Source organism: Rhinopithecus bieti, unplaced genomic scaffold (assembly GCF_001698545.2).
Source record: "Rhinopithecus bieti isolate Rb0 unplaced genomic scaffold, ASM169854v2 scaffold_5924, whole genome shotgun sequence".
Classification (NCBI taxonomy): Eukaryota; Metazoa; Chordata; class Mammalia; order Primates; family Cercopithecidae; genus Rhinopithecus; species Rhinopithecus bieti.
This window is the reverse complement of record NW_016805189.1, coordinates 2199217-2212875: the sequence shown is the minus strand read 5'-3', so window position 1 is coordinate 2212875 and position 13659 is coordinate 2199217. Positions and strand designations below refer to the sequence as shown.

The 13659-nt window shown below is 34.8% G+C and overlaps 1 protein-coding gene across 4 annotated transcripts in view; it reads left to right on the top strand.

Annotated features, from left to right (window-relative positions):
* Positions 1–13659, top strand: part of MSRB3 (methionine sulfoxide reductase B3) — a 190105-nt gene that overhangs the window by 38877 nt on the left and 137569 nt on the right. For all 4 annotated transcript variants that reach the window (XM_017871586.1, XM_017871587.1, XM_017871588.1 and 1 more), the window contains 2 exons: positions 10812–10920; positions 12516–12593. In XM_017871586.1, the coding sequence (XP_017727075.1) occupies positions 10812–10920; positions 12516–12593 (187 nt within the window). The remainder of the gene's footprint in view (positions 1–10811; positions 10921–12515; positions 12594–13659) is intronic.

Sequence of the window (13659 nt, the reverse complement as noted above, 5' to 3'; positions counted from 1 at the left end):
AAAACTGTTTATACTATATTCCACTTGATTAATATTTTAATCTTCCTTCTGCAAATTTTAGATAATATCACAGCAAATTTCAGAGCTTCTCATCATATTATTGGTATTGATGAAGAAAGAGATTAGACACTTGATCTTTATTTACTAGTTTGTTTCTACCACCAACTTGCTTTCTGGCCCCAGGAATCTTTGTTTTGTACCTTTTATTCCTATTCTGCATCTGTAAACTGAGGATTTTGTAACATTCTTGTCAAATCTTTTATAATTAGATATGACCTTCAGGTGAGGGTTGTTATATTATATATTAGCTGACATTTTCCAAAAGTTTGTTCTGTGCAGTTTAAATGCCTTGTTGTAAGGGAGAAGAAATTGGGGAAAAAAGATGGGGGTGTAAGGGAGGACGCCAAAAAGTCCAGGAAATGTGATGGGTTTGATCAGGCAAAATCTATTTCAGTTATGGAAAGTCCTTGGTTCTTGCAAAGTAAGCTCTGGAAAGGCAGAGATTTTTGTCTGTCTAGTTCACTGTTACAATTCAGCAACTACAATTGTGTCTGTCACATAATAGGTGTTCAGTAAATATTTGTTGAATAAATGAATGCTTGTTAATAAGTAACATCATCTTATATATCAAAATAATGTCACATTACAAGTAATGTGATCTCTGCTCTTCAGGGATCTACATTCTGGTGAGAAAGATGGCCACCTCAGGTTCAAATTTTATTATCTATAGGATGAAAGAAGTTATATACTTGAAGGTTTTACAATTCTGTGTGAACACTTTCTCTTTTGTTTTACCATGGAGGCAGGGAGTAGAAGAAGTGAGAAGCATTGTGCTTCTTTCCTCCCAGAATGGCAGACTGAATTCTCGGAATAGGATTTCAAGCAATGACAGTTCCTCTGAAGGATATTGAAGGAATGTGTAGATGTAATTAGTGGGAGGTGGTAGGAGTGGAGGATGAGAAGATAGGGGTAGGAGTGGACTGTGGGCACATGGGTTAGCAATAGGTAGGTATGGTAAAGTGCAACCAAGCATGGGTTCAAGAGAGAAACAGAATGGACAAATAAACTAAAGGAGGAAAGATGCAGACAAGAGAACCTGGCTGTCATTAACCAGGTATGCAACCATGAGTAGTAACTCTTTTGGGCCCTATTTCCTTTTGAGGGCTTTGGACTAGAAATTCATCATTTCCCAGATTATAATCCAAGGAACACTAATTCTACTGACTTTCCCTTGTAAAATGGATCTCATCATCAAATTGAGAACCAACCCTGCATACTACCCTATTGCATAAATTCTAAGATGCACTGCTTTTACATTCTACCATCTTGGTAATCTGGATGCAGCTTAAAACTCATTGTGACAAGAATGTATTATAGTTTGGCCACTTTCTCCCCCCTTTTCTAGTGGAGCAGAAAATAATGGTGTATCAAATGACCACATATTTAATAGTGCACATCAGCATAAGAAAATCTCTGAGAAGGTCTTCAAGAATCCCATGTCACCTAGATTTGCCTAATTTGATTTGACAGTGGAACCTTTCCCTTCTCACTCTGCAAGAGGAATAACATGTTAGCATTTTTTTTCAGAGCTAGTATTTTAGAGAATGCATTTTGGGGAATGCTGGACCAGGTAATCTTATAATCTTAAATCCAGAGAATTAATAAAATATTAGTTACAATAAGAGATTTGAATGTGAAACCCTAGAGAGGTAACATAGGATTCAGAGTAGTAATCTGAATTACTGAATTAATTTTTTACTGTCGTTATTTATGTTTAAAATTTCACTGATTTGTTAAGCAAATGTTATTGTTGCTGTTCTTAAACTAATTTATAAGAAACATAGCCAAAGTCATTATTTAGAAAACATCTGTTAGAAAGAAGATTTAAAAAGCAATAATTAAAGTGGAGAATTGAGTATTTAAATACAATATATACCCGTTTAGTCCTTCCTTTTTCTCAGCCACATTACTAGGTGCTGGGGATGCAAAGATGACTAAAATATGTATGAGCACTGTCTCTCAAGAAGATATTGAATAATGTCTTCCCATGTCAGGGTAAAACATGGCTTTTCTTGATAAATATGAGTGAAAAAGTAAAGTGGATTTTTTTTTTCTCCAGAATTCCTCAGATTTTTCTGGAATGTATAGATTCAGATTTAGCTTTTTGTTGAGTGGCAATTGAAGACTTGTTTTCTAGGCCTTATGCTTAATTAATTTATATTTGAAATTTGATTTGGGTGGTAACGTAATTTTGGAAATTTGCAAAGCTGAGTTTTTGACAATGTATCTTTTATTTTGTTTCTGGTGAAGTATACTCAATGTTATATTTAAATAAAATTCTGCATGATAATCTAAGAGAAGGCTCCTTTCCTTCCTTTTTGTGGGTGGTTACCGCTCATCTCCCTAGCAGTTGGTGCTCCCCAAGGGGAGAAGGAGGATGAGAGAGTGAGCTAGTTTTGCAAATCTTTTGATTGCATGTGAAATGTAGAATGGAAATGAGTCTGTCTGTTTTTAATTTTTTTTATGGGCTATGGTGTTCTAGTGAAGACCCATACTGGAAAAAAATTAAAAACAGGGAACTCCAAGTTTGTCAGACATTTCACATGCAGTCAGATAGAATTGAAGTTAAGTGACTTTCTCTTCCACTGTTGTCACTTGATGATGGCAGAGACTTTAAGAATTCTCTTCTTATTTATATGCCTTGCAAGCAAGAAAATGCTCTTTGGATCAAGACGTTTAAAAAATATTTCCCTAAACTCTAGGCTTTATGGTTCACATTAACACAAAAAATTGTTGCCCTCAGTATTTGCATTAAATTTTGAAGAGTTGATAAGATACTCTTTAGTTTTTTTATGTGCTTAAATAATGCTAATAAAATACACATGAATTCAACAATTAAAATTTATAATACAAGTGAAAGATAGAAAAGTAAAATGTGGCTTCTATCATTCATTCGGGTGAATTATTAATGGATGTTTCATCAGGATGAATGTAGTGCTAAACCTCTATTGTTGCCCATCAAGAAAATAATGTAGCTTCATGAATGAGATTTTACTGTTAAGGTTAGAATTTTAATTCACATTAATAACCTTTCAGTACTGTGAAAATACATTTACTCCCCTGACTTACAGTAAGAAAGTGTTTGCACGTTTTTCCCCTTAATTTTAAAACTGCCTTACTTCTCAGTTCCCCAATTTCTTCCTTTTCAAATCTGAACCTACATTTTATCTGGATTTTTTTGTTTGTTTGTTTGTTAAATTAGCTGCTACTCTTACATGAAAGACTGCATACTTTTCATCAGGATAGGGTAATGACCGCTACTCTTACATGAAAGACTGCATACTTTTCATCAGGATAGGGTAATGACCACCTTGACTTGTACACGTTTGATCATATTATATCTATTGGGATGTCTAAATGTAGTTTTCTGTTTGGATCTTTTCTGGCACCCTGTGAATGCTGTTGCTATTAGTTATTTGAGTTTTCTATATTTCATTTATAAGCAGATATGATTAAATCTAGGTGGGAAAAATTTTAAAGTGTTAACATCCTTTTTGTTAACTCTCTTTACACAAAACTTTGCACATACCTTTACTGTAAGACTGCACATTGTATAGATTGTTTGTCTTATCTTTCCTGCTAAACTATGTGTTCTCCTAGATTAGGAATACTACCTTATTTATTTTTAACTTTCCAGTGCTCATGACAGTTCTTGATTCACTGTAGATGTTTAATAAATAGTTGTAGAAAGTATAAATTAATATTAGGCTCAACAGTTTTTATCTTCAAAGAATTTGCAATGTGTTTGGGAAAATAAAGCAGAAATGAATGAAAATGTTTGAGAATAATTGCGTAATACTGTATTTGCCCATTGAAGTAGTACCTTGCAGAGTAAATACCCTAATACTGAAAGTGCTAATAGAGGTGAACTTATCTGGATGTGTAGCCTTGGAAGGAAAACTTGCTTGACAACATCTTCTGAGTGTATTTATTCAAACCTTCAGTATGAGAACCATACTGAAGGCCATTTTTATCATTCAACTATGCACCACTAAAACATATGGTCTTGTTTAATTCAAAAAGTTTACAATGGTATGTTGCATGCTTATAATGTCCATTGATGTTAATTAGAACTCTGTGCATATGTCTATGGAATATAATTGAAACTGATCTTGTGGAATTGTCTTATGTGAAGTAGTAGTAAAACAGCAAGAAGGCATTAAATGTGATTATTATTATGACAGATAAAGATATGATTTTTCTTACATATAGGAAAGAATAACTCTTTACCGTAAGAAGAAACAATTTTTTTTCTGAGTCCTAGAACTCATAGATTTATTTTTGTGTGTGTTATATTTGGGGCTCGGAGAACAGATGAAATTAAACTGAAACAAAATGTAAAAATTATGAATGTTTTTAAAAAATAGAACAGGTACTAATTTTATACTTTCTTTGGTTATGGACATTTCCTGCCAGGGCCAGAAGATTACTCTGAAGGGGAGGGTTACTGAAGTGTTTCAGAAGGGCAACAGCATTGTCTGGTCAAAGAGTTTTTTGTTCTGCAGGCTCATCCAAAATTCATCGCCAGAAACAGCCATCGAGTATCCTCTTACATATGACTCCAAGTTGAGAATGATGATCTGTAGTGTAAAAACGATGGCTTTAAGTAGACAAAGCAAATTAGCAGAACTTGCACTCTGATCATACATTGAAAGTTCAGCCAGAAAAATACTTTCCAAGAGCTATTTTGAGGATAGCACTTTGCTAAATGGATATTCACTAAACTTTCTCTTGGAAGTAAAAAAGGTAATGCTAGACAATGTCTGTATTAAGATATGTAGTTGTAAACTTCCTGGTTTAAAAGCATATTCCTTATATATTTAAATTGTTGCTTATCTATTCATATTCAGGTTTTAGCACTTGCACTGAGGTTACCTGTCTGTGTCTCTGCCACTGGAATATGAACTTGTTAGTATTTTCATCTCTTGCATTGGTCGTTTCTGCCATGTGTTCAGAAAGCTATTCCTTCAGAGATAAGCACAGACACCTTCCTCTCCTCCTTCAGGGCTTTGCTCAAATATCACCTCAGTGAGACTTCCTCCTCCAGTTTTCCTTTTTCCTTCCTGAATACTTACCACCTTCTAAGAGACTATGTAATTTACTTACTTATTTTCATTGTAGTTTGTCTTGTCTTCCCTTGCTCCTGCTGGAATGGGAGCTCCAGGAAAGTAGAACTTTATTTTGTTCTCTGGTATATCCTAAGTACTTAGAATAATGCCAGCAGATAATAGGTTCTCAATAAATAATTAGTGAACTAATGAATATATCTTACTTAGCATAGAGTCTGGCACTGTGTAAACACTCAACATTTTTGATGACTTAAGCAAACAATTTAAGAAAAAAATCTTGTATCAGTGGTCCTCAGAGTAAGCCCTGCAGCTCTAGTTTTGTGGAAACCAGAGGACTGAAGCAAAAGTGTCCTGACATATGAGTTTGTATGTTAATCTCAGGAATGTTTTCCTATATATGTCTACTTTGAGAGAAAATCAGAATTGGGTATGGTTCTACAAATATAGAGCTTTTCTTCCCCCATGCTTTGTAGTTTTGTCTTAAAGCCTTTATTGAATTACTAGAATGCAAACAAAAAATGATAGTTATGATATATATTTTACATTTTATTCTAAAAATGTACTAGATTTGGCTTTTCCAAATGGCCAATTATTTAGAAATTCTAACACTATACTATGCCTGAAGTAAAAATTTGCTCAGTTTTCCAGTGACAAACTAATAACCAGCCAAATTTACAGTGAAAAATAAAGTATACCACCTTTAAATATAGCAGCAAGATATTTCAACATGAACTTTACTGTTTTAACCTACTAAACTCAAAGCAAAACAAGATATTCTTATCTCTTATTCGTTTATTATCTTGGGAAAATATTTAATAGTTTCATTTTTTTCTGATCCTAGAACCAAAATTAAAGTTATGGAATCCTTAGGTTTTGTTTTGATTTTTCACATAGAAATATAAAATTTATGACTTGAAAGTAAGATTTAGGTAACAGATCTAATTTACTTCTTAACAGGAAGTTAAAAAGCCTTTCAACGTTTTATAGACTTTGTGAAAATCCTGTATGAAACTTGTCACTGACCCTATGTTGAAGGAGTAAATACAGGGAAAAGAGACATTGGCTATAGATGAATGTATGTAACTTTTCTAATGTACTGAGGTGATTATTACTTTTTGCCCCTTATTATTTTGTTAGTTTTTAAGCTGAAAGTTATTGTATAGTTAGAGAAGAAAGAAAAAAGTTGTTACATAATTTTTCCTGACAGAAAATATGATGATTGGCTGGGTGCAGTGGCTCACGCCTGTAATCCCAGCACTTTGGGAGGCCGAGGCAGGCAGATCACCTGAAGTCAGGAGTTTGAGACCAACCTGGCCATCATGTCGAAACCCAATCTCTACCAAAAATACAAAAATTAGCCAGGTGTGGTGGTGGGCGTCTGTAATCCCAGCTACTCTGGAGGCTGAGGCTGAGGCAGGAGAATCGCTTGAATCTGAAATGCAGAGGTTGCAGTGAGCTGAGATCACACCACTGGACTCCAGCCTGGGTGACAGAGCGAGACTCCATGTCAAAAAAAAAAAGAAAGAAAGAAAGAAAGAAAATATAGCAACTATGGGTTTTGCAGTCAGACAGCCCTGGGTTTAAGTTGATATGTCTACTTTCTGTTTGTCCTTAGTAAGGTATGTTATAACCTCTCCAAGCCTCAGTTTCTGTATCTGTAAAATGGGCATGACTGTCACTTTCTAGAATTATTGAGATGATTAAATGTATTTATGTGAAAGTGCCTAGACATGTGCCTGGCATGTAGAAGAACTCCAACTTTATTTTCTTTTTTATTTTATTTCTTCATTTCCTACTTTAATCATTTAAAAAAAAGGTGTAAGGAAAATACTGTTCCCAGGGAATTATTATAGAAAAAGAATTACCAATAAAAGATTGCTACACACTAAATACTGGACCTGGCCATCTGTTAAAATAGTTTTAACCTCAGAATTCACTGTAATCAAAATGAAGTAAGTGCTAATGGCTGTGATCCTTACAGCAGATCTTTGAGGGTGGCAACCCATAGCTAAGGTGACTTGCTTCAGGTCACGTGACTGGGAAGCAGGCAGAGCCAGAAAGCAAACTCTTGCTGTATGTTTATTTGTACTAATAGCAAGAGCTTCATACTGGGGCTTCGAAACAATACTGGCCTTGAGGCAACAACACAGGACAAGCCTCGATATAAAAAGAGACTTTGGGCATAATTCAATAAATAAAATATCCTTGGACTGAGTTCACGATGGATCTGATCTATCCCAAAGTTACTCTGTAGGGAACAGTATTATGATTAGATACCAAAATGGCAATATTATCTCCTCAAATATGTACTTGTGTTACATGTGTATGCACACACACTCACTTGTGCATTCAAAAGACACTATTAAGCATTTAAATATAGGGAAAAATATTTCCCAAACATACTTCTAAGCAAATTTAGAGGTCATTGAACAGATGTCATATAATACTAATGTTAAATTACCCTGTGTAATAAGAAAATTACAGTACCTGAGTGAAGACAGTAAAGGGAAACCATCCAATGAATTACTCTAGAATTTCAAAATGAAATGATTTTTTCAAGATTGACAGTGGCACCATATGACTTTAGAAAAGTGAGTCTGATAGGGAGAAGGGAAATCGGAGACAAAAGTGAAGCTTTTCTGTGTTTATATATGCCAATATTTGATTCTGATAATAGAAAGGCTAATGTAATGGTATAACTTTATAACTTTAAATTGTCCAGGAAGTATATTATTATTAAATGGTGTGGCAAGACGCTTATTAAAATCTAACTTCTCATTGAATTGTTTAATGTAAAATCACAATGGTTGTTTCTAGTCTACATATATTTCCTTTCAGTATTAGATATACTTAAAAAACCTAATTATTTTGAGAATATAGTATAACCAAAGAGTGAAAACGTACAAAGTTTGACAACTTTAAATAATCACTAGTATTTCTTAAAGGAAAAACCTCACTTACAGTTAGGAAACAATATTTATACTTAAGGTTGAAAAGCCAGGATGTAGAAAAATTTTGCTAATTTGGAAGGTGACCTTTAAGTGCACCAAAACCAAATAATTTGTAGGCTATGACATAGGGCACATTCCTACAAAATTTGTGTGAATACTGCTTTAGTGGTTCTTGAAAGACAAACAAAGAAAGCTGGAATGAAATCTTTATTCTCCTCCCAAATAAGACGGAGACTAACGAAGGAGTACAGCAGCACTCTTTCAAGGCTTGCCATTAAAACGAGGTCTCTGTAGCACAGCTAATGAGATGTTTCATAGTGGAAAACAATCTGTTTTTAAGAATGTTTAGATCAAAAGTAATTTCTAATCTATGAAATAAAGTCTCTTCAATACCCTTCATTCACTAGTAAAGCTTTTATGTTTGTATTATTTACTTCAATCAGATGTTTTCAATTTTACCTTTTTTTCTTGTACAAATACTTGACATGGTTCATCAATACTGACCAACAGTTTTATTCTCTTTCTTCAGAAAAGAGAGATTCATGAGAGAGGGAGAATGAAAAAGAGAGAAACATCTTTGCCTAAACGATTTGCAAGCATCTGTGCTTTAAGCTACTTTTTATGAACACTCCTTAGTAAATGACTCAAGGTAAAAAAGCAGAAAAGCATCCAATGTTAGGAAATTGCAATCCAATACCATGTAATTTAAACCTGCAGTTGCTTCTCTTGTACTAAATGACATACAGATGGGTAGCTTAGTTCTCTCAACTTTGGGAACACAATTGATCTTTTTGTATGAATGAACATATATTAACAAAAATATTTTGGATAGAATTGTTTGATTTTAATTGTACATATTTTAATTATTTGTGGCATTGAAAAGAATAATTTTAACCAAGTCATTTTGTCATGTTAAGTTTGCAGTTAATGATTTTGTGACACTATTAACTAAGATACAACCCTTCCGACAAATAAATGAGAATAAAATCATTTTTAAGAAGTCTGTACTGAATTGAACAGAAACTCACCTATCGCTGTTGACTGATTATTTAAGAAAGGGCCACTTTGCATTCAAGCTATTGAGAGGCTTGTTCTGATAGGACAGATATTTCTCAGGGAAACATTTCTACCTAACCCGTTGATAACAGCAAAAACACAAGTAGTAAGTATTTGGATAAAGCGTAGGATAAGATGGGGTCCAGTGAGATGAGAGATCAACATGCCATGAGTGACATGCCTGCTGTGCCTGTGGATCTTTCTAGGCCAGGGAAGGGCCGAAGTATTTGTGGAGGGTCAGCAGAGGTGCTGTCTGACAACCTGCGGGCCCACTCCAAGGTGTATCTTGCTCTTTGGCTCTGTCTTGCTCTTTTGCTGCCTCCATTTTCTCTTGTGGAGAATCAACCACTCTCTCTTGGTGGCCCTGATTCTGCAAGCTGATATCCTTCTTCAACCCCCCAGTCAGGGTAACCGGCTAGATAATGTTTTCCTAGTTTAAGGTCAGTGATCTCATACTATGACATTAGGTACCTTGAAAGTTAAAAAAGTGGGAAGCATTTCCACTCCTAAATCATATTTCTTTATATTTCAAAAGAAGTTGCATTTACTATTTGGGAAACTAAGCAAGCTTTCTTGTAGTAATTTCAAAACATGGCAAAAACTCTCCACATTTAGGACCATCTGCAGGCTTCTTTCCCACTGTGATGGATGGCAAAGAAAAGCAATTTTACTGCAGTGAGTAATGGCTACCCTGTCCTGGAGTTATATTTCTTTTCAGTCATTTGCTCATGTAAAATAAAATACTACATATAAACAGGTGTTGTCTGAACATTTTACTGCAGGTTGTATAGGTTGAAATAAAAGCTGCCATTGTTATCAGAATCACGTTAGAATTATTTCACCATTCAAATACAGTTAATCAGTGAAGTCTTCCTAGATGTACTTTGCAAAAAGAAAATGTAGGTTTCTAAAAACCATATTCATGTTTCCTTTTTTCTTTGTCTTTCTCCTTTTCTATTTTTCCCACTCTTTCTTTGGAACTTCTTGAATCTGCATTAGTGAAAGTGCCCTCTCCTATAGTGTACTGAAAGTTTCTTGCTGCCCATTTAATATGGTAAGATACAGTCTTTGAAGAGATATACAGAATCTTTATATTTTGAAGGAGTATACAGAATCTAGTGAAGTTTCAGATGCAATCATGGAGAACAGTAATTCCTGGTCATAGAAAAAAATATTTTTAGAGCTCATAAAATAGGATGGTAGTTAAATCATCCACAATGGAAATTGAATTTTGATGGTTTCAGGCTATTCTACTAAGTTGCAAAATTATTGCAGACTTATGGTTTAATTTAATATGCCCATCATTTTATATATACAGTGTAAATGTTTGTAAATTATGTTTTGAATTTATTTGGAACAAAAAGGGTTTCAGGATACTGGGAGATATAAAGCATGTATCTTGTGAATGATCAGTGAGTTTTTAGTATCACATGCTAGAGACTTTGGCTATAGCATATTGTCACTGCTCCAGTGGAATCATCTGAATCTTAAGAAACATTCTTTTTAAACTTAGAGAAATAATCAGCTGCAGTTCAGGTAAGCATTTCCAGTGCATTAGAGACTGGTGTGGTCATTGACAAGTGACTGCAGAAGCTGTGCTGTGGCGGCCAGCCAAAGCAATTATTTAGGATTCAAGCTAAAAAGCGTTCTTCTCCCATATCCTCTCTCTTTTCAGGGTCATGTAGGGATAAAAAGAACTGTAAGGTGGTCTTTTCCCAGCAGGAACTGAGGAAGCGGCTAACACCCCTGCAGTACCATGTCACTCAGGAGAAAGGGACCGAAAGGTAAGGTGAGCTTTAATAAAAAGTCATTAAATAAGAGCTAGATTTCTTCTCCCCCCGCCCCCTGCAATCCTCTTCCTTGCCAATTAATTTAAAGCATTCTATACTTACTTGCTAAAGTCTACAAATTAGTATCCTTGAAAAGGTTAAAATGGTATTGTTTAGGTTAAGACTAAGTTTTATTTGTTCTTTTCTCCATTTAATGAACACTCCATATCTGATATAAAGTCACAAAGCTTTTGTTAAGGGCCTGTTTTTAGTTTACTACAAAATGTGTGGAAGTAATAGCGATTTAGGTACATTTTTTGGGAAGACATCACAGTAAGCAAAACCATGAGGCACTTGGCACTATGCCAGGATGCTGAAATTTTGAAGGTGGCCATTGTAAGTATAGACGTTTTGGCTGCAAAAAGAAGGTAGCATAATTTAGTTCTTTTCTACCCCACTCCAATTTCTTTTTGAAGCACATGTGGAGAAAGTATTTATTGGCTCATTTGTGGTTGGAATGTCAAAAATTTTCAATAACTGCCCTCACATGGCTTTGGTCCTTGGAAGTTCGCCCTAAGTCCTGAAAAAAGAGTTTGTTCACTTCCAAGACTGTTTTTAGTGAATAAAGCCTCTCTCAGCTGATTCTAGCTCAAAGGTAACTTGCCAAGGTCCAACGACTTTGTTGTCTAATTTATACCATGGAGCTTGGCATAAGACCGTAGCTTACCTCTGATCCAAATTTATTAATGATGTAACTTCTTATTTTCATTCATGAACTGAAAGAGCTCTCCACTACACATAGGATCCCTGTTAACAGGCAACACTCTCTTCCTGTCACAGTATCTACTGTTTACTGAATTTACCAAATGTTGACTCTCTGACGGAGTCCACCCTTAGCATACGATGAGCTAGCTGTGGGCTTCAGTCTCAGCTTGCGAGGATTTCTATCCATTCTGTTGTGTACATGACTAGCAAAATGATTTAATGCACACAAACAACCAGAGATTAGGTCATTCTTAAAAATTCTGTTTATAAAAAAATTGGACCTCATAAAGAGGGTGAAAGGATAATAAAAACAAGCTGCAGAGCACATAGACTTTTTGTTGGGCTAGCACAGCTGATTTGTATTAGCTGAATGACCTCCTAGCCTTTAAGATTGTTAACTTAGAAAAATATTCCCTTAAAGCTGCAATATTCCTTTTCAAACCAAAAAATAAGACTCCTTCCACTTGAAGTCTTGGACCCTTCTGCATTTTCTGGTATATACTCTTGCACCCTGTAAAGTAGCAAAATCTTATGTAATGTTCTTTCTGTGAATCTAAACTACAGGCTTTTTTTTAATAGAAAAAAAAACTTTTTCTAAGCATTATGTAATTAGATGGCTTTTTTTTAATGTAACCTGCACTAGTTTGTAGTAGTTATATGCACATTTTATTATATAGATTTGAAATGTATTAGTAAAGTTCAGATTTCCATATGTTTGGTTTGTTTTCATTCTAGGACAAAAAGACCTTGAAAGATTTGTTAGAGAAATATAGTTTAAGCAAATACATTCTGTAAGAAATAATGCTAACTTTAATTTTTTCAATGATCTGTTTATTATTTATCAGTGCCTTTGAAGGAGAGTACACACATCACAAAGATCCTGGAATATATAAATGTGTTGTTTGTGGAACTCCATTGTTTAAGTAAGTATGTTGAAAACCTATAGGTATGGCTACATCACAGATGGCAGCAAACTAGTTATTGCTTGTTCGTCTTAGAATCTTTCCATTGCTGAATTTTCTTCTGTTTGTTTTCTATTTCCATTTACCCCAAAGAAATAAAAGTAATTATTGATTTCATGGTAAATTACCAGTGTGACAGACTGGCTGATTTTGCACTACTTGGATCTTTAAAATATCCAACATTAACTTGTTCATATGAATAACCATGGTGCTAAGCAGAGCTATGAAAGATATTTTGGCAAGCATAGAAATGTTTATGCATTTACTGATTTTTTAAACCTTCAAATGATGGCCTTAAATATTTATTGGAACATAATGAAAAGTTCTTCATGTATATCCTTCACATTGAATAATATCCACCAAGTAGATTATACTTTTGCAATGAAGGGAAATACCTGTATTGAATGTAACATGGGAACATACCTTTACATAGGTAAGCAAATTATGTAATATGAGGTTAACAGTTTTGCATAGATTCAAAATCTTTATTTTAAAGATCCCAATAGTTTACCATAAAATAGGCAGCACACTGGACTTTCTGACTAAAATAGTTCATTCAGATAGTATATTCTGGAGATTATGGTTGTTATTCAAGAAAGGAAAATCTTTACCGAAAATTTATTTATCTAGGTGGAGAAAATTCTAGAAGCCCTATACTTACCACGGGTTGCTGACTTGGGGGAATAAAAAGGCAGAAACCTTAATTGGGAGTAAATGTCATTGGCCAGGTGTGGTGGCCCAGGCCTGTAATCCCAGCACTTTGGGAGGCCAAGGTGGGTGCATCACTTGAGGTCAGGAGTTCGAGATTAGCTTGGCCAACATGGTGAAACCTCATCTCTACTAAAAATACAAAAATTAGCCAGGCGTGGTGGTGTGTGCCTGTAGTCCCAGCTACTCAGGAGGCTGAGGCAGGAGAATCACTTGAACCCAGGAGGCGGAGGTTGCAGTCAGCCAAGACTACGCCACTACACTCAAGCCTGGGTGACAGAATAAGATTCCATCTCAAAAAAAAAAAAAAAAAAAAAAA